General features: G+C 32.3%; 1 protein-coding gene across 16 annotated transcripts in view; it reads left to right on the top strand.

The window, feature by feature from the left end:
* The window catches only part of CHD9 (chromodomain helicase DNA binding protein 9), a 247,063-nt gene that overhangs the window by 124,769 nt on the left and 100,162 nt on the right, over window positions 1–22,132 (top strand). For 14 of the 16 annotated variants that reach the window (XM_082607931.1, XM_082607928.1, XM_082607932.1 and 11 more), the window contains 5 exons: window positions 3,905–4,236; window positions 16,661–16,772; window positions 20,321–20,467; window positions 21,408–21,476; window positions 21,560–21,615. In XM_082607931.1, coding sequence (XP_082464057.1) covers window positions 3,905–4,236; window positions 16,661–16,772; window positions 20,321–20,467; window positions 21,408–21,476; window positions 21,560–21,615 — 716 coding nt within the window. Of the gene's footprint in view, window positions 1–2,856; window positions 3,100–3,904; window positions 4,237–16,660; window positions 16,773–17,494; window positions 17,550–20,320; window positions 20,468–21,407; window positions 21,477–21,559; window positions 21,616–22,132 lie in introns of those variants that run through there. The other 2 variants (XM_082607925.1, XM_082607926.1) reach the window with 2 other exon arrangements.

Raw genomic sequence — 22,132 nt, 5'->3', positions numbered from 1 at the left:
TAGTAGAATAAATATTTGATCACAGAAATGTTTGATCACAAATATTTGTCTACTGTTAAGATTTATTGTTAAATAATTGGGATTTTTGAATCAAGTAATGGAATCTATTGAAAAGCTTTAAGGAGAAGTGAGATATTTTGGAAATCATCCTAGTTTCTGTGGATAGTGTCAGTGAGTTAAGGGTATTCAAAGAAAAAGCAAGAGAATAAATATACATCTTATATTCCAGCCCTGACCTCTCCAAGGATCGAGTCCAAAATTTCCAGTTACTCAAACTTTTCATTTCAAACTCAGTGTGGAAAGAATTAAACTTATCATGCACACATACATACCCTTTCTCAACATTTCTTTTTCTCTTCCTGTACCAGTACTTGGTTTAGAAAGCAAGTATTGACTCTTCCTGCTCTTCAGCCAAAACCCACCCATATCTAGTTGATTTCCACCTCTTGGAAAGGGCACTGAAAAAAACTAAATTTTGTTCTTGCTTCCTTACTAGTATCTCTGAGATTTTGAGAAAGTCATTTACTTTCTTTTGTGTTCAAATTAATCTCTGTAAGTTATGATATTTGAACCAAATATGGTATAATACAGTGGTTAAGAGCACGGTTTCCATTATGAGGCTCTCTGCCTCTTAATCCCTACCCCATCTTTCAGTAGCCATGTGATCTTGGGCAAATTATTTCTCTATGCCTTAGTATCCTTAGCTATAAAATGAGGGTAACAGTAGTACATATCTCACAGGGTTGTTTTTAAGATTAATTGAGTTAATATACAGTTGACCCTTGAACAATGCAGGATTAGAGATTCATTGAAAGATCCAAGTATAATTTATAGTCAGTTTTCCATATATGTGATTCTTCCATATTTGTAGTTCTTGATTCCTCCATATCTGTGGTTCCACATCCTTGGATGAAACCAACTGTGAATTTTGTAGCACTGTAGTATTTATTATTGAAAGAAATCTGCATGTAAGTAGACCCACGCAGTTTAAATCCATGTTGTTCATGTATATGTCATAATAGGAATAGTGCCTAGAACATAGTAGGGAATAAGTAAGTGTTAGCTATTATTATTATAATTATGATTTTAAAAACTTACACGCTTAGGTCTGTTCTATCATTTTGCAACTCTGCTGTAAGAATATCTCTCCCATTTGTTACTCCTCTCCATTATCACTGTTACCCTATTATTCAGGATTAAATTAATTATTACATGTAAAATGCTTATAATATTGCCTATCACCTAATAAGCACTTGGTAAGTGTTAGCCCTTATTATTGGTTATTATGATTTTTACATAGATGACCTCCAGGTCAGTAAGATTCTTTTCTTGCATTAGTGGTCCTATGCCTTTACTTTCCTCTCCTGTTCTTTAGATTGGTCTTTCTAGGACACTGTTTATATAATGTTGCTCCATTTTGAGACCTTTGATGCCTGAAAGGAAAAAACTAAAAACAGGTTCCTTAATACAGATATCAGATGACTTGCCAAGACCAATTTTAAAAAAAATGGTATTAATGAAAGAGGTAAACATGAATTTTGAGGCAGTGAAAATTTTGTTTTAGGTACTTAAGGTCATTGCTTACTAAAATAGTCTCAGTATTTTATAGATGAAAAGTATAGGTATATAATGATCAAATTCAGGAGGACTTGCTACTTACTTATTTTTAGCAAGGGACTAAAACTAAAATTTTATCTTAAAAACTCAACAGTTGAGTTGAAATAGAATGTGAAGAGTAAAGGTCAGGAATGTTTAGGAGTTTTTTTATGTTAGGAAAATAAATTAATGTATTTATTCAGGTTTAAGTAAGGAAATAATTTAACTATGGTTAGTTATTTTTTTATAGACAGCTCTTATGTGTTCATTTCAAAATCTTAAGCTTTTTGGAATTTAAATGAAAATAGCTTCATTTCTCTTTTAAAACTGACATTGTTAGCTTTTTGTTAGAAGAATAATAAGAAACCTTATCTAATTTCTTAAAGAGAAGTCACTTGTTATGGGTTCATTTGCATGACCTCCTCTTTAACCCTTTGCTCGTCTTCAGATGTGTTTATGTTTTAAATATTTTAGAGTATCACGGAGAAAAGTATTTTTCTCCGGTAGAAATTGCATTGGACTTTGTTTTTTAATATTGATAGCTACATAAAGCTGTTTCACTACAGTTTTCATTTTCAGATGATTTTTTTAAATCAGGTTTTTACGTATATTTTTTAAAACTTTACTACAGGAAATGGTAGAGTGAGAGTTAATGTGTTACATGGAGGGAAGAACAGTCCATTGGGGGTTAAATTGCAGAGTCTAATGGAATAATAACTGGTAGCACCATCTGCTGGCCTACTTCCTCAGAAGGAGTCAGTATTTTTAACGACATCTCTAATATTCATGCTGATGCATTTTGATGCTTTGTGCATTCATTTCTTTCTGTGCTTTGTTGGAATCTGGCTATCTGCTTACAGCTATTGAGGAAACTCAGCTTTTTAGGACGGGTTTACAGTCTTTTTCATATCTAAACAGAATGAACAGTGGATATAAACTTGCCAAGGCAGAAATGTGTTGATACATCACAATGTGTATTTGTGGAGGGTTGTGCATCTCTTGGTTGCAGCTTGCTAAATAGGCCATTTAGGAATCTTCTTTCAATGCTTTTTTCTTGAGCACTGCCTGGGGTGGTGAAAAAGCAGAGGGCAAGCCTTTGTCTGACGCCAAAAATGTCTTCAGTGAAGAGGCCAAGAGGAAGGGTAAGTGAAAGCCTGAATGAGTGGGAGGAGGAGGGGTTCTTTGGGCTAAAAGGCTAATGGGATTGAATAACCTTCCTTATTACTGGCTGCTGCTGCGGAGTCGTACTGCATCGCCATCTTGAGCTTGTTGCTGTTTTCTCGCGTCTTGGTTATTTGTTATAGCCTGTAGGCCTTAAGGTGGCATTTTAGTGAGCGATTCTAAACCCTCCCTCCTTTCCCAGTGCTGTAGCACTGCTATGAAACCTTTGATGAGGCAGGTATAGAAAAGATATCCAGTGAAGCACACTGGAACCAGCATGAAAATGTGTTTGGAAATTCCTGGTGGTTTTTTCCCTTGCTGTAGTCAGAGGCATGTTTACGGGTAAGAACGTAACAAAACTGTGATCTAAGACTATGGGATGAATGTGTGTTTGAAGAGGATATTCTTTTTAAAATGCTGTTGATCTGCTTCCTGTGATATTAACTAAAATATTAATAATTTTAACGTAAAACTAGAACGTGTTTTTTTCCAGAATTGCTTGAGCAAAATATTATGATATAGAAAGAGAAAAAAAATCCTCATTTAACTCTTTCACAGAAAAACTAAAACTTTCTCTAATTTTAAGTATGGGAATGTCTGTTGACTAACTAGCTACATTGCTGCATAGATTGCACATTAAAACGATTTAAATGAATTCAGGTTCTCATTCCAGTTTCTTATAAAGCAGAGAGGCTTTGTTTTTCTAAAAATCATAATAAACTATGGGGAGTGGTCATTCTAAATTAAAATTGCTATTTAAAATTTATTAATAATTTTCAGAGTTCCGGAATGAAGAGGAAAGAAGAGACTTATTCCAAATGCCCAGAATTACATGACTAAATTTGAATTAGCTATATTTTTAGGACAAAATTTGAATCAACTAATCAAGAATGCTATGAAAATATCAATGAATCTATATAATCCTTCTTTAACTTTCACTTTTAAAAGCAGTAATTGAGCTTTTTATTTTATACCTACACTAATTTCTAGATCAGCAAAATGTTTTAATTTTAAATTTGTTTGTAGCACTCATATATTTGCTTATGTATTTTACTTCTTAAAGCTTAATTCTAAATTTTTGGTTATTTATGTTAATTGTTTAAATGTACTTTGGTATGTTGTATAACAATTATTTTGATTTCTCTAGCCTCCATCTTCCAAGAAGAGTGATGGTTCTGGGACATATACTAAGTTGCAGAATACCCAGGTGAGGATCATGTCTGAGAAGAAGCAGAGAAAAAAGGTGGAATCAGAAAGCAAGCAAGAAAAGGCTAATCGTATAATATCAGAGGCCATAGCAAAAGCAAAGGAGCGTGGGGAACGCAATATTCCACGAGTAATGAGCCCTGAAAACTTTCCTAGTGCTTCAGTTGAAGGAAAAGAGGAAAAGAAAGGTAGAAGGATGAAATCTAAGCCAAAGGACAAAGAGAGCAAAAAAACAAAAACTTGTTCTAAGTTAAAAGAGAAGACAAAAATTGGGTAAGTTGGTTAAGAATTAAATCTTCTTCCTTTGAAGTTTTTGTAAAGTTCAGTCTGTTTAGTCTACTTTTTATTTGCGTATGATGTGTTTACTCCCACTTTGGAGTTTTAAGTTGTTAGATACTGTGTGTATCTTACTGCCTTTTTGAATGAATTAGGTCATATTCCAGAATTTACTAAATTTTACTTGCCTATGGACATACTTTTTTGTATATTAATGTTAGTAAAAGGAATTTAAAATAGGAGAACATTTTATATATAAAACAGGAAAAGGAAAAACAAAATGAAACCCATATTGCTGTGCCAGTTCCTAATGTACTTTCTTTATTAAAAAAATGCCTTGAAATTTTTTGTAAGATTTCTTTACCTCTTAGTTGTACTCCACTGGGCACCTTATAGTTTGGAAACATGGAATATAATATTTTCTCATAAACCCACAGCATTGAACTAAATGGAATGGCAAGAAAACTAAGACCATTTAAATCAACAATAAGCAGCTCTCGGCTCTTACAGACTTCCTCCCTTACAGTCTTTCTGATTTACTTTATGTAATAAAGAGGCCAGGTGAGGATTAATGCTCCAAGAGAATTATAAGGACAAAGAATTGCTTTAGGAGGGTATATTAATCCTAGGTATTTTTATTTGACTACTTACCTAATACATTTTCAAAAAATAGAATATAATAAGTTATTATTTGTTTTATATGTATATTTGTTTTGCACGCAAGGGTGAAAATAATCTAAGGCCAACATAGTTTAGAATTGGCTTTGCAGGAATATTTGGTTATTTTTGAAGGCTTTATATGAAATTTTAGATAAAGTATTTAATCTGTTTCAGGAAAAATTCCCTTATTATAAAAATCTTCATTTGCTTACAAAATTATTTATATATTATATATATATTTAGAACTAACACAATTTTGTAAACAATTCACGGCATTTTCAATGCAACCACCAAACTGAGTTATATCATTAGGTCCTGATGCCTTTCAGTCCAAACCATTAAATAACATGGGCTCTCTTGCTATAATGGAGAAATAATTAATATTATTGATTTTGCATTTCATTTGCAGATAGCTAAGATAAAATTTGAAAGTTAGATTTCTGCTCCTTTTTTATTTAAACGTTTTGGTATGAAAGTATCTTATTTTTTCAATATTTTGTCTAGTTTTAATTTAGGAAACCCCATATTTAATCCTTTAATGTATTAAAAGTTACTGTTATTAAAATTTTCCAGTTTTAACTTGTACAGGGATATAGGCAGAGTAGTGGTACCATTTGAAAGGGTATTTAATAATGCATAAAATAAGAGAAAATAGGTAGAGAACCCTCAAGAGTTAACAGTAAGTTTAAATTGGTGAGGGGGAGATAACTAGAGGCAAAAGATAACAGAAGTGAACCTGGTTCAAGAAAAAACAATATATAAGGGGAAATTAGAAATAATTAAATTGTAATAGAGAAACATGGATTTTTGAAAAATGTGGATTAATATGTAGGGAATAGTAATACAGTAGAGTATCTGACGTATTCTGTGATATTTGTATTTTTGTTAGAAATAGGTAGATTATTAACAATAAATTATTTTAATATTGCACAGCATGATCAATTTAGTATTTGCTTTTAGAGATAGCATTCTTGAGAAAAGAGGTAAGAATTGTATTGGAAACATATTTCCATGGCGAGATATTAAGTAATTGACACAAAGTATTAAGTAATTGACAGAAAAAAAACTTGTTGAGAGTGGATGACTTTTTGATAGAGAAATTTATAAGTTGCAGGCAAGTAAAAGTGAAGCTTGCCCATATATTATTAAGCTGTTGGAGTGAAACAGTTTCTTGATCATCTTTATCAGACAACCAAAGATTATTATCATGTTGGAGGAAAAAGCATGGTTGGAAATGAAATTCATACACAGTCTAGAGTTCTGTATTGGTCACTTGAAATATTTCATTACTGTGCTTTCCAGTAAGCCACTACATTTTATAATTTTGAATTTACCATTTTTAATTTTTCTGCGAAGAAGCATCATTTAAATATTAAGTTTACTTGCATCTTTTTTTTTTTTTTTTTTTTGCGGTATGCGGGCCTCTCACTGTTGTGGCCTCTCCCGTTGCGGAGCCCAAGCTCCGGACCCGCAGGCTCAGCGGCCATGGCTCACGGGCCCAGCCGCTCCGCGGCATGTGGGATCTTCCTGGACTGGGGCATGAACCTGCGTCCCCTGCATTGGCAGGCGGACTCTCTACCACTGCACCACCAGGGAAGCCCAACTTGCATCATTTTAATTAATAATATTTCATGATGTATTAAATGTTTTCTTGTAAAGATTTTGTTTTTCTATGAGTTTTAGAAGAATTGAACTTTTGCTAATATTAGATGATTTATATCAGATAAAATTAAAGAGAGTGTGTGTTGGAACTTAACCATGAGCAATGTGAAATATAAATTTCAAAAGTAACTAGATTTGTGACAGTAAGTTATGGTTGATATATAGTCAGAGTTGGTGTTTATTTAATCCACATACGTGATGTGATATAATCTAAGAATACTAATCTGAAGAAAACCAATACTGCCTTGCCTCTGCTTGCTAGTGTGCTTGAAACCTTTTCAGTTTTCTGTCACTTTCATAGATTAATTTTTTTTAATACAAGGAATAGAGTGTCCTTTTCAGAGACTTTAATATAGTCTCATTTAATCTTTACAACAATTCTGTGAGTTAGATTGGGCATGCAGTATGATAATGTGGTTAAGTTCTTTGACTTTGGAACCCGTTGCACTTATTCAAATTCCCCCTTTGTCACAAGCAGTGTGACCTTGGACAAATACTTGACTTCTCCAAGTTTTAGTTTCCTCAGACATAAAATGAGGATAATGATAGCACTTGCCTTATAGTGTTATTTTGAGGATGAAATTATTTAATAACACTTAAAGAATATAGAACAATACCTGTTAATAATGTTAGCCATTATTTTCTGAAAATATAAATAACATATAACTATTTAAGGAAAAAGCCAAGGCCAGGAGCCATGCCCCTTCCTTCAAGCCTAAACTCTCACCTATCTGCCTAGGTTCTCTTTCCATTAAGGCCCTGTTCCTAATAAGATGAATTTAAAAATCAAGCAGACAAATGAAAACAAACAGTTGCTACCTGGTAAGAAGGATAATAGGTTAACCTATTAATGTTGTTGTTGTTTTTTTTCATATGAGTAGCATTTAGGACAGGTAAATTTTGTTTTGAAATATGCTTGGAGTTTGAAAGGAATTACATGGTTATGTGGAAGAGTGTAAGTTGAAATGGAAATGGCTGGTGTAAAATGAAGAGTGAGGTAGGACTGGAAACAACCTTCTTCTCTTTTGACGTTTTTCATGATCTTGGCAGTCAGGTTCTAACAAGCTGCCTTTCAAGTAGAAGAGCAGGTATTTCTTTAATAATGGCCGGTACATAATAGATGCTCCATGAATGGGAGGGAATGAATTTTATGGAATGAATGAATGAATGAAAGATTAAATATTAAATGATGCCAAATGGTTGTGTTTGATTTGTTAAATCAAGATTAGAAGTGGCAAGCTAATCCTTCATTAAATCACAGGGACAAAACTAATAGTTTAGTAATAGTAGAGAGTTAAATTCTAAAATAAATTCATTCTAAGACTTCTAGTAGAATTTTCTTATTCGTCTCTCTTCGGTTTTAGATTATGTAATAAAATATCACATGATTTGATTGAAGCATTTTTAGATTTATGTTTTATAACTTTGACATTTAAACTATGTTTCCATGTTGTCAGTTATAATTTACTTCTTGCATTAGATTATCAGACTGACAAGTAGAATGCCTTTGACACTTTAAAATGCTCTTGTGGCCCTGTAAATTTAATCAGTAAAGGTGCTTCATGATTAAAAGTAAAAAAATACTTTTTTGTATTATTCATAATTATTCTTTCTGTTTGTTACAAGAATGGGAGTTATCAGGTGCTAGAAGTAGCCTTTCTCTTTAGTTAAGGCAGAAAACATCTAAATTAGGAAATATCAAATCAAGTTGGAATTAAGGGTGTCATGTTATAAAGAAAAACAGTAAGACATTAAATTAGATCTGGAAATTATATTGTGCCCTTCTTTGCGATAGTCATTCTGAACCCCCAAGAAGGAAGAAGCAAAATAACATTTATTAATTACCTACTATCATGTGTATACATAGATATGTATGTGTGTATTTTTAAACAACATGTATGTCCACATGTATGTCTAGAGACACAACTAAATAATAATGTAAGGGAAAAATAATATGAACAAAGCCTGAAGGGAAAATAAGATGAATCATCAGAAATTGGGAATAATCACTTTATAGTCCATGTTAATAAAGTAACAGATGAGACCCTGATTGCAAGTATTCAAAATAATAAGAATTTAGTATCTGTTTGGATAAAATATAAATGTATTAATTAATTAATTGTTTTTGGCATTTGATAAAAAAGCACTTTGAAAAATATATGATATAAATTTATTATATATATTTTAATTATTAATCATGCCATTAGTAGTCTCTGTAAGTTCTATAATTTTTAAATGCCAAGAAGATAAAATGTTTTATTGATTTCACTCCTTACATCTAAACTTAAAGTCAGTGAAAATCTGAAACATATTCATCTGCAGAAAGAATTGATATATACATTATGTATTATTGTGAATTTAATTAAGATTTACAGGTCCATTTTTAAGATGTATACCTTTACATCAGATGTATTAGTAAGGTTTATCATTAGCAAATGATGTGCTGTTATTTCATTGAGTCTAAAATGTCACTGATTATAAGAGACACCATTATTTTATATGTCAGTAAGAAAGAAAAAAATATATTGCCAGTTAAAACTATGGCATATCTTTGTTTATTAGATGAATGTTTGTTTCATAGATGTTAACCTGTGGGTAAAATGTGTATCTTAGGACACTGAAGTAAAGTATTTGATTTTAATGTTGCTATTTTGTCAATATTTTTAAGTATAAACATCGTTTTCTTTTTTAAAAAAGAAGAAATAAGTTTTTTAAAGAATAAAAATTAAACTGTGCTGATAAATGTACTGCCTATGATTAATACTTAGCATACTTCACCTTAGTGGCTATATGAAACAACTCAGTGAATTAAACTTTTTGAAAAAAATGACGTCCAATCTTAAACAGGAAGTTATTGATTGATTGATTTTACTTTATTTTATTTTATTTTTTGGCTGTGCCACCCGGCATGCGGAATCTTAGTTCCCGGACCAGGGACTGAACCCGTGCCCCCTGCAGTGGAAGCAGGGAGACCTAACCACTGGACCACCAGAGAATTCGCTAAACAGGAAGTGATTTATAATCCAAGTTACCAAAAATTTACATTACAATGCTGCTTTCACAAATTTAAGGATTAACTAAAATAAAGAACCACTTTAAAACTTGTTTTTTCCAGATGAGTTTAAGCTAGAGTCTTGAATTGAACTTTAAACTGGAGTGATTGCATCAAGTTAAATGTGTTTCTTCTAAAAAAAAAAAAAATACACACATATATATTTGATGGCTTTAAAAATAACCCCAGTGCCTTCCACTGGGCTTGCAAAGAGAAAAAAAATTTTAAGGTAAAATACTATTTTTGCTTGTTCCTTTACTTATGATGAATTGGATGTATATTAATTACAACAAATGGACTAATTGGATAAGATTCATTGTCCAGTTATTGCAATGAGAGAATCTACAGGGGGCAACTGCAGATTGACACTGTAGAATGCAGCTTGTTACACAGCCTCCATGAGTAACATGTGGGCAGGATTTAGATGAGTGCATAAATTACATCTGAGAATCAAATATAAACGTCTAGTATAAACACTGAAGTTTTCTAGTGCCTGTACTTGTCAAATGAATTAACATTTCAAATTTATACTTATACTTAGTTTGAAATTGCCCTTTGCTGTCTGAAATGTTATGTTTTAATATTTAGTTCATTTATATGCCTGAATATCTGTTGCTGCAGTTCGCTAACATTGATAACATCCCTTTCATGTTTTAAAAAACAAAACTTTCGTAAAGCCTTTATTTTCATAGTCTGTATTATTTTGTTGCTTTACTCTGTGATATTTCTAAGAATAGCAATCAATTTATTTGTAGAATGTACATATAATGAAATTTTATTTTAGAAGTTTATTTTAGTTTAATATAGTAAACTCCTTGTAATTCATGATGGAAGAATGGAATGCTCTTTGGTAATTGGGTATTTTACTGAGCTGAAATTATCTTATTCTACTTTTGGATCATCTCATTTTCTTCAGATAACATTTATGGCTATCAGTTGTCATTGTAGAGGCAATAGAAATTTCTGATTGTTCAAAAGTCAATAAACTTCAACCTTAATGATTTTCTAAAGATAATGTAGTTTCATAACTCTCTTTATTCATTAAACTATATTTATTGATACTAAATATCAATATTGATATTTAATATCAATTGACTAGTTGAAGTATAGTGTCATTTTATTTTAAAATCAATAAGATATGTTGGAAATAGTAGAGTAGGAGTAAAGAGACCTTTATTGTCTTTTACTGGACTTGTGATTTTGGCAGTTTGTTCTATCTTTCAGGGCTAAAGTTTCCCTATTAGTTTGGTGGGACCAATGTCTGCCTCGCCTGTGAGGATCAACTGAGATATTATAGACAAAAGCACTTTGAAATTTTAAGTGTTCTATAAGTATAGAATAGTTTTATTATCCTGAATATTTGTTGCTAGAGTTTTCTTCACTAATTATTTTGAGCCAGTGGTTCCCAAACCTGGTGAGAATTTTTTTAAAGTCTGATTGGGATCCCACTTAACTAGATCAGAATTCTGGAGTTGGAACCTACAAATCTGGGGTTTTGTTTTGTTTTGTTAGTTTTTATTTTGAACTAGTCTCACACTTGCAAAAATAGGTCAAAGTTCCCTTAGGCTCTTCACCCAGCTTCCTCAAATGTTAATATCTTATGTAACCTAAGCACAATGATCAAAATCAGGAAGTAAACACCTACACAATTCTGTTAACTGATTTACAGACCTCATGCAAATTGTGTCACTTGTTCCATTTTTGGGAGCCAGGATCCAATTAAGGATCCTACATTTCATTTTGTTGTCATATCTCCTTAACACTCCTCCATTTTGGAATAATTCTTCAGTCTTTGTCTTTAATGATACTTTCAACTTTGAAGCATACTAGCCAGTTATTTTGTAGAATGTCTCTCAATTTGAGTTTGTCTTATTTTTCTCATCTGGAATCTGTATTTTTAGCAAACAAGCTTCTAATGAAGCCTGCCTCACAGATTTAGGAATTACTGATCAATACCAACCAAATGTTTGTTTTTCTTTGTAGTTTCACTTATATACCATTTTAGAACATATAATAAACTGATATGACTTCATTGTTTCCAAGAATCAATGTTCTATGTAAGTAAGCATAGTATGTATATATGTATGTATGTGTGTGTGTGTGTGTGTGTGTGTATAGATATATTGTTTTTTTTTAACTCAGAATTACGTCAGTCAAGAATGACTTCAAGTTTTAGAATCAACTTTTTTCCTACAATGGAAATGTGCCTTTTTTTAACAGAATGGGCATATGTAAATATTTTGGATTTCAGAAGTTTAGTAGGAAACTATTACATTTGAAATAGCTCTTACAAAGTTACAATTTGAAAAATATTTTTGCATGGGTTAAGGATCGTTAATGAGTTTATGAAATAAGATGCTACTCCAGGCCTATAGGAAAATATTGGAAGAAAATGCAGAATATATGAAAAATAAGATTTGAGGTCTTTTTAAAAAATTTATTTATTTTTGGTTGCGTTGGGTCTTCATTGCTGCACGCGGGCTTTCTCTAGTTGTGGCGAGCGAGTGCTACTCTTCGTTGCAGTGCGCGGGCTTCCCATTGTGGTGGCTTCTCTTGTTGCAGAGCACGGGCTCTAGGCAGGCGGGCTTCAGTAGTTGTGGCACGCGGGCTTAGTTGCTCCACAGCATGTGGGATCTTCCCGGACCAGGGCTCGAACCCGTGTCCCCTGCTTTAGCAGGCAGATTCTTAACTATTGCACCACCATGGAAGTCCCTCTTTTTTTGTTTTAAGTACAATTTTCAAATAATATAATGAAGGTTTATCTAAGTTATTATAGGAAACGTTTATATCTAACCTACCCACCTCCACCAAAAAGGGTGAGTGTTTAAGATTTCTTTGGTAGAACCTAGTATTTAGGCAATGTTTATTTATAAAAATATTGTTTAAACAGCTTAGTCCACTGTCCTTAGAGAGTTTTCATTTAATTACTTTGTACTACTAGAAAGGAAAAGTGCAACCTCTTCATAGTCATAAGTACAAAAAAAATTAAATATCTCTGCTCCTGATTTCATTGAAGTTTTATTCAGTGGGATTTGAGTCTTGAAGCAGCCGCACAGATACCATATCAGAATATGTATACAGAATTTATTTAGCTTACCAAACACTGAGAAAATTCCTTTTTAATCAGTATATTGATGGCTATTAACAAACCTTGATCTGTATTTCATAGGAATTTGTTATCTAAGTAACTGAACTTTCCTGTCACTAGTGTTGTCCTCATCTACAAACTAGTCTAAAATATGCATTTAGGTTTGGAGATGGATAGCAAATGGGGGAGTGCAAGAAAACTGTTTCTACCAATCAGTTTACTTTGAGTTATCCCTTACTTTGCCACTGAAAATCATCTGCACAAGTACTTTAGGTTATATTAAATAACCACAAGTAGCATAATGGTTACCCTAAGGAGGAGGTTGTTACTTGAAGAGAAAGCATGACAGGAGACTTCTGGGAAACCAGTAGTGTCTTGTTTCTTGATCTAGGATCTGGCTATATATTTATGTTCAGTTTGAGAAAATTCACTGAGCTGTATGTACTCTTTTGATGTGTGCACGTTTCTGAATTTACATTATACTGTTATATTAGTACACTGTTAGTTTTAGGAAAAGTGAGGGATTGCATTTGGGGCCATTTTGAGATTTTAATGTCTGTGGGATATCCATACTGATAAACAGTTGGTTTATTGAATGAATCTGAAGTTTGGGGAATGGTCTGAACTGGAGATAAGAGATTTGAGAATCTTCAACTTCTAAGTGGTTGTTAAGAATAGATTAAATTAAATTTTCTGGAATAGTATATAGAGAGGGAAGAAGGCTGAAGACAGAAATTTGAGAAATACCAAAGTTTAAGGGACTGGCAGAACAAATTGAATCTTGCTGAAAATCAACATAGTAAGAGAAGAAGAGCCAAAGAAGTTTAGTGAGAACCAGAAGAATGTTGTGTCATGAATCCAAGGGTGCAGATAAGGAAAAAGTGATTAGTTATGTGTTGGTAGATTAAAATTTTTAGAATTTCCATCGGATTTGGCATTACAGGGGTCATTTGTGGCCTTAGACATTAGGAGTTCAGAAACATATTAGGAGTTTAGTGAGGCTTATTTAATTTCTATTTCAATTCTTACTGTGGTATAACTTTAAACAAGTAATTTAATTTCTCTAAGCCTCAATTTCCTCTTCTTATAAAATTTGCCTGTCAGAGTTGTATGACCATGAAGTGAGAGAACACATGTAAAATCAGCAGAGGCTGACCTAGTAAACACTGAATAAATGGAAGCTATGAATATGAAAAGTAGTTTTAAGACTTCAGATTATAGTGGGTTGAAGAATGAAAGAAACAGTATAGATGACTTCTTTGAGAACTGTGGATAAGGAGGAGGACGATCATGTGGTATCTAATAGTAGATATGACCTCAAGGGAGATTTTTATTTTAGGAGGGAAACCAGAGTAAAGGAAAAGGGACCAGAAGACTGAGGAAATGACCATTGAAAGCGGGGAGAGGGAATAGCGTATAACTATGGTTGGTTCCTTAATGTTGTTTCAGAGTATCTTTTTGTACTTCCTCTGATTTTCCGATTCCAACATAAGCTATATGTTTGCTCGTATTTATTTCACATACTCAGAAAAGTGCAAGTGAGATATCAAGTAAGAATTACCATTATCCTGTTGAAGGTGGCGATCAAACCAATATGAGAAGACCCTGGGGATAAATCATTCTAGAATTTTTTTCTCACCTCTCTCATCCAGTCAATAACCAAGTCCTGTTGTTTCTGCTTCCAAAATGAAAAACTGTATCTTTCTTTCCCTCTTCACCCACACTACCATGGCCCTATATTTCACTCTTCATCTCTCTCACCTGAATTGTCAGTCTTATCGCTGGTTTCCCTGGCTTGCATTTCACTTTCTTCTGGTTGCATTGCTCCTTTGTTTAAAATTCTTTTTTTCCCCCAATTTTATTGAGGTGTAATTGACATATCACAGTGTATTAGTTTAAGGTATACAACATAATGATTTGTTGTGTGTATATATTGTGAAACTGTTACCACAATAAGTTTAGTTAACATCTTATCACCTCACATAGTTATATATTTTTTTCTTGTGATGAGAACTTTTTAAGATGTACTCAGCAACTTTCAAATATATAATTCAGTATTATTAACTATAGTCACCATGCTGTTTACATCCCTAGAATGTTTAAAATTCTTACATCTTCCAGTTGGTTTATTTTTTTCATTCATTCAAACATATCTCAGTGCCATTTGTTGTCAGTCATGAACTAGACAGATTTCTTTTAAATTCCTGCCATGTGGAGCTTAAAGCTGAGCTTAAACTAAAACCTTAAGTCCTTGCATGTGATATAAGGTCTTCTGTGATCTTGACCCATCTCTTCCTGTAGTACTTTGTGTGTTCCTGACATGCTCTTATCATTGCTTATTCTCATTCTTCTGCAATGTACCCTACCTTTTTTTTTCATTACTTGTTGGACTCTCTTTCATCATTCAGTTCCCTATCTCAAACTTTACCTTTTCTGTAAAGCCTCCTTTACTCTTCAGTAAATATAAGGATTTCTCCCTTTGTCTTCACATTACATCTTGTGCTAACTTCCTCTTTAGCATTTTAGCTGGGATCATATTCTAACAATGATGTGTTAAGGTTGGGAACTGTGTCCACTCTATCTTCAAATCCTAGAACCTAGGAAAGTGCCTGGCATATCACAGTTAGATCTAGTTACCATTAGTTGAGAAATTACTGTGTGTTAAAGGCTGTGCTCAGACATGTATTATCCCACTTAATTCTCAACAACAATAGAACTAGCTATTGTAATATCCCTATTTTACAGGCAAGGAAGCTATCAAGTAATTTGCCTAGTGTCCCACAGACAGGTAAATGGTGAAATCAAGCTTTAAATCTTTGAAACTACGATTTCAAAGTGCATGCTCTTAACCTTCAAGTTCTCCAACATTAGTAAATAATTATTTAAAAAGTTTGATATATTTCCGATATATCATACCTGAAAGTAAATATTTGGGGAGTTTTCTATGTTTGAAATACAGAAATCTAAAGTAGAATTTTCCAGGGACTTCCCTGGCAGTCCAGTAGTTAAAACTTCACTTCCAATGCAGAGGGTGCGGGTTCAACCCCTGGTTGGGGAACTAAGATCCCACATGCCTCGGGGCCAAAAAACCAAAACATAAAACAGAATCAGTATTGTAACAAGTTCAATAAAGACTTTAAAAAAATGGTCCACATTAAAAAAAATCTTTTAAATAAAATAAAATAAAATAGAATTTTCCTGATGGCGCTTGAAGATCATTCCATCTCATCTGTTGAACCAGATATGGAAATGTGGGATGTACTTCTATCTTTGATCAGGAAAAAACATAGAAAACACATTTTTATTTTAGACATTTAGAGTCAGTGTGTGTTAATGTACGTACATATACATGTATATATTAGAGAATGTTAGAAATATAAAAAAATAAAAGAAAGTTCTTACTCTTTAGGAACATATAGTATAGCTAAGAAAAGCCTTAACGTAAGTGAAATAATCAAAGAACAATCAACTGGTAAAGTGTTTTAAGTAAGGGAGAAACTACTATAGGGTAGAAAGAAGTGTAGAGGCTTTTGGAGAATAGGCGGGATTCAAAGGAATTGAGTGGAATTCGAAATAAATAGGAGGTAGAAGGAAAAAAGTCCCTCATTCCAAACCTACAAGATAATGAAATAAATGAATTACTTTAATTATTAAATAGCTATATCACCTGACATTTTTCTCATGAAAAATAATCTTGAGCCTAAAGAAACAAGTGATAGAATTTGTCTGCCTTTCTTTGCTTAGAAATATGTTAACTGTAGTCCTGGTTTGTATTTGTTCCTTTGGAATAGAGTTTATCATGTGAAAATGTCATTATGGATTTCATGATAAATAGCATCTTTGGTTGGACATTCAAGTGATATAAAATGGAAAAAAGTTTATCATAGGAATCTTTAATTTGCCCCAAAATGGAAAAGTACAAAGAGATCTTACTGTTTACTCTATTTCTCTTGAAACAGCAAGCTCATTATTACATTGGGTAAGAAACAAAAAAGAAAGAATGAGTCTTCAGATGAAATATCTGATGCAGAGCAGGTGCCACAGCATGCATTCAAAGAGGAAGACTCTCAAGTGAGTATTAAAATTTTTTCTGAGAAATGAAGCACTGGCAGAATTATTTAGATAGCATAATATTGTTTTATGGGTATTTATACTATAGTTTAGTGGTAAAAATACATTTTATTGTATGATAGAACTTATATGACAGCATTATTACAATATGGTCCTAGTAGTATTCCCATAGAATGTTAGACCTGGGAGGAAACTTACACATCCTCTCCAAACCCTCTCAGTTTTCAGATAATGAAACTGAAGCCCAGAGAGTTTAAGTAACAATCCAAAGTCCCTGGTGGCTTTTAACATGGAGAAGTATCCAGTGATATTATCCTATACTTATAGAGTACTTTTGAATGAATGTAATGCTGGAGACATTAATTTTAAAAGTCACATACAAATGATAAAGCAAATGGGTTGAATCATTCCTAGAGATAATTCCTTTGGTCTGCTTCTATTGAAGAAAAGATAAACAACTATATTAAAAATCCCCTAATATAGACAAAAATACTGTGCATTTTCCTTTTTCTTTCTTTTTGTTTTTGAATAGCTGTATATTCAAAATAACCTTGTGAAGTTAAAAAAATATTTATATATATATAGTGAAGGTCATAATAATTCAGGCCACCCTCTGCTTTCTAATAATTAAAGTACGACTATAGGCCGTAGGGGTGGTGGCATTTGTTGCATTACGGGGCCAGAAAGCCCCTGAATGGCCTTTCTTCTTCCTTATGCAGCTTCTTATCCAATGGGAGAGTAGTGGCTCAAGGCTCCTGGGCTGCTGCAAGAGTTGAGGTAAGGGCAGTGACTAAAGCTCCTAATATTATATGGCCTGGCTTTTTCTTCATATGTTATCCTTAACTTAGGCAAACTTATAATTATTCAACATGAGAAAATCTAGTTAAATTTTTACTAAAATAATGCTGGCCATTTTTCCATTATGTAATTAACAAACAACAAAATGGTAGAATAGGTTAACATGCACATTTTTTCCATACTTTTCACTGTAGTTAATTAGGTTGCTTTGACAGATGTGTTGCTTTAACACAAAAAATTTAATGGGGAAGGAAAAAAGAATTTTCTAGTAAACAATTATTAATCTGTATTATTGATATATTTAAATATATTATTATATAAATACTGTATAAATATATAAAAGTAGCTTTCAACCACAATGGACTGTCAAGATTTGAAGGCTTGAAAAGTAATGTAAGGTTTAGAGTCAGGTGGAAATCTGAAAACATGATTATCATACTTAATTTTTTCCTGATAGAGAGTAATGCAGTAGTCTAACTATATTTAGAGACTTAAATTATTTTTAAAAGCCCCTATAGTACATTTTATTAGGATTATTATAGGAAACAAGTGATATCATAACGAACTATTCAGTCATTTAAAAGCATAATGTTTCTGACCTCTTATGTGAAGAGCTGTTGACTGATCTGTTAAAGCCTTTAAGACATAAGAAGAGTAAAGCTAGAAAAAAGAAATATGAAGAAAGAATTTGTCACTGTTTTAAATTGTCCTTTGAAAAACATTATGAAGAAAGAAAGCCAAAAATTTCCACATTAGCCTAAAATGCGGACATTCAAATTAGCTTTGTATTTTTAAAGTAGTAGAACTATTGTATGACAGAGAAAGTTAATTGGTGAGAGTGGTACCTTACTTGGCTTTGCCTAATATGTAACTATATGCTCTAGTGGAATGTAAGTTATGACGAAATCAGCTTATAGAGTTGAAAAACTCAAGAGTTTTTTTAATTAGAGACTGATAAAGTCTTCATAGAATGAGGGAGCAGTTTACACTAAGTGGCTCTCATTCTGTCTTGTGAAAAATTACCTGAATGTGCACTTTTGTGAGTTGAAAGGATTCTTTCAGGCCACTTGTTTACTACTTACTAAGAACCGTGTGTGGCATTTCAAAGTACCAGTAGATGCCTAAGTGACCAGAAAAGAAACTTTAATGCTGAAATCGTCTACAGAATCTTCTAAAGTGTACTGAATTATTCCCAAACTTCATTATTTAAAAGATTTGTGCCTAGTGAGACATAACATTGGTTGTATAGGTTATGTTAGAATAATAAATGTTATGAATGGTTATTAATTTAAACTGTTCTTGAGCATTAAGAACTATATGATGCCTGTAATCGAACTCCAAACATTCCTTTAGCCTAGTATTAGATTCGAGATCCATAGAATTTTCCCTCCCAGGGAATAATAAATATTTCATATCTTTTCCAAAACAGGATGTGGGAAAATTGGGTTTCTTAAGAAGTCCTTTTTTATAACTTTTGTATGCCACCTTCCTGTCTCCCATAATGACAAAATTGTTACCTTGAGTTTTGAAAATGTAAATATCTTCATGGCTAAGAGTTGGTGACCCATCCTAATTGAGGCATGGAATTTTTCTAGTACATTTGGCTGAGCTACCTCACCACAGTAGTGCCTTTCTTTCTCTCAATATTCCACTACTCTCAAGAGAAAGAGGCACTGCATCCTTTCTGGATGCAAATAACAGTTTGTACCCACACTGCTGCACTGATTCAGTTTTGTCATGGCAACGGAAGTATGAAAGACCTCCCAAATTGAAGACATTGGCAGAAGCCAAAAGGAGAACACATGGGTTATTCTTTTGATTGCATCTGGGGGGAATGTCATGGGAGTTACTAAATACACAGGAGAATAGTAAAAGGAGGAAGGAATATTGAGCAGTAGAACAGTTGGCTGAGATGCCTCCATCCAAGAGATTTTAGGGAGGTGAGCAAAAGCAAACCTAAGTCCTTTGGGATTTTCAAGCCATTGTGAGATTTGTCTTTATAGTGGGAACATCAAATATTTGATATTTAGGGAGGTAAGTAAAGCCATGTGCATTTGATACCTGATTTTAAATCATTCAGATTATTATTAAAATTATATTGCTACACATAATACTATCTGAAAAGCTTACTTCTGTTTTTATGATAGTGGTGTTCTTTATTTTTAAGGGAAGCTAGTAAAGGTAGTAAAACACTGGTTCCTCCATTCATGTTTAATTTTTTGGTAGATTTCATACTTTGTTATTTTCTGTATCTCTTTTAAAACATTTTATATTATTTTGTTTTTTTTTTAATCTGTTTTAAACACAAGTTCATGGGTTTTGTGTCAAATATTATTTAATTTCTTCTTTTAGTTTTATGCCCCTGATTAATTATTTAACCAACATTTATCTGATGTGTACTTTTTAGGATTGGGGGCAAAAACTCTGAAAGTATTAATAGTTTAAAATATGTTTCCCAAGCTGTGAAATAGTTAAGTAAAAAGAAACCTTTTTATTCTTAGCAATTTCAAAAGAAAAGTAATAAAGGTATTATTATTAATCATTGTTATTTGACACTTTAGGAAGTAAAACTAAAGGTTGTAAACCTTTGGCAAAGGGCAAATTATAATCTTCCTTTAATTAAAAGGAAAAATTAGAAAAGATGAATGTTGAATACAGTTTTGAAAATTTAATGTACAAAATTGCTACACTAGAAATATTTTTTTTTCCTTTAAAATAATCATATATGTGCTCCTTATCGTTCATTACAGAAAAGAAGATCAAATCGACAAATTAAAAGAAAAAAATATGCAGAAGATGCAGAAGGGAAACAATCTGAAGAAGATGTTAAAGGCTCTATAAAAATAAAAAAACATTCAGCTCCTTTACCTGGTGAACAGCCTTTACAGTTATTTGTGGTAAGACAGATTTTGGATTATGACAAAAAACATTTTAAACCAATGTAAATTTAAAAAAATATTTTCATTGTCTTTCTTCCTAAAACCTGCTCCAGCTTTTCCTCCTAGATTCCGTACTGTAGTTAATAGAACCATTAGTTATTCAGATCAGAAACCTAGGGATTTGTTCTCTTCTTTTTTTTATCTTTGCTTCTTCGTCCAATTTTTTACTACATTTTTCACCTCCTAGATATATATTCCTGAAACTCCTCCAAGCTCTATCCTTCTTGCAGTATATTTCTAAGTTACAAGCCTAATCACAGTACTTTTCCACTGAAAACTCCTCTAATGGTGTCCTAAGTCAGATAAAAATGAAAATACACTTTTCAGCATAACTTATAAAGCGTTTTGTATGGATTTTCTGGCTTTATGTCCTTCCACTTCTCTCCACTCAGTCCTCTGGTTTTATGAACATAGTTGTCTAAATGCCATGTTTTGACACCTTTGTGTCTCTGCATATGCATTTTCCTCTTGGTAAAGTTCTTTTACTCTCTCTTATCTGTGTTGTAAACCAACCACTCACCTGCTAGCTGAGGGATCTGGCACCTTAAACAAGAACTTATCTTCTCTATGCCTGAGCTTCCTAATCTACAAAATGGAGATGATAATAGTACCTCCTTTATAGTGTATTTGCAAGGATTAAATTAGTTAATATATGTAAAATGGTTAGAATAATGCCTAACACATTAAAAAACACCATACGTTTACTATGATGATGATGCCAGTGATGATGAGGACAGTAACAACAATTGATATTTTTCAGTTTCATATTCCTAACATTTAACATGGTCCCTGGAACGTGTTAAATAAATGTTTGTTGAATTTTAGTAAATTCATAAACAGAGTGGCAACTAAAGTGTTTTCAGAATGTGTCATCATACATTTTTCTTCCCTCACATAGGAGAATCCAAGTGAAGAAGATGCTGCAATTGTGGACAAAATACTATCTTCTAGAATTATAAAAAAGGAAGTAAGTAATGATATATTACATTTTACACTTTATATTCCATGGCCTGATCATAAAAGTCATAATTATTAAATTTATTTTCTTAGATATCACCTGGAGTGATGATTGATACAGAAGAATTTTTTGTAAAATACAAGAATTAGTAAGTATTTGAGTAGAAAAATAATAGAAAGTTATTTAAATATGAATTAATATTTTAAGTATATTAAGTTAAATTATGGTTTTTATTTTATCTGCATTTTAAAATATTTTACTACTTATTATTGCATGAACTTAAAAATTATTAAAAAGTGAAAAGATTTTGAAAACATTTAGTGTTAAAATTGAGTGTTTTATTTTTTTCCCAGAAAACATTACTTATAAACATCAAAATGCAGTAATATTTATAAATTACACTTTTACAAATTAAGACATTATCCATCATATTTATATTGTTGAACTTTTCAGATTTTGTTCAACTTTTTCTTATACTTTGGTGAAGGAAGGTATTTAAAATAAAATTACATTGGTTTCAAAACAAGTTAGCTTTCTGATCATGACAAAATGATTATAATGAAGAAATAAACTAAAAGTCATATTTTGTTACCCTTATGATTCAGTTTACCATTCTGCTTCCATATGGCAAATTGCAGACCTTTAGATCACAGTGGCTTTATTTT

Source organism: Mesoplodon mirus (assembly GCF_964341445.2).
Source record: "Mesoplodon mirus genome assembly, chromosome: 19".
NCBI classification, from domain to species: Eukaryota; Metazoa; Chordata; class Mammalia; order Artiodactyla; family Ziphiidae; genus Mesoplodon; species Mesoplodon mirus.
The sequence above is the reverse complement of the archived record's forward strand: the minus strand, read 5'-3'. Positions and strand labels throughout refer to the sequence as shown.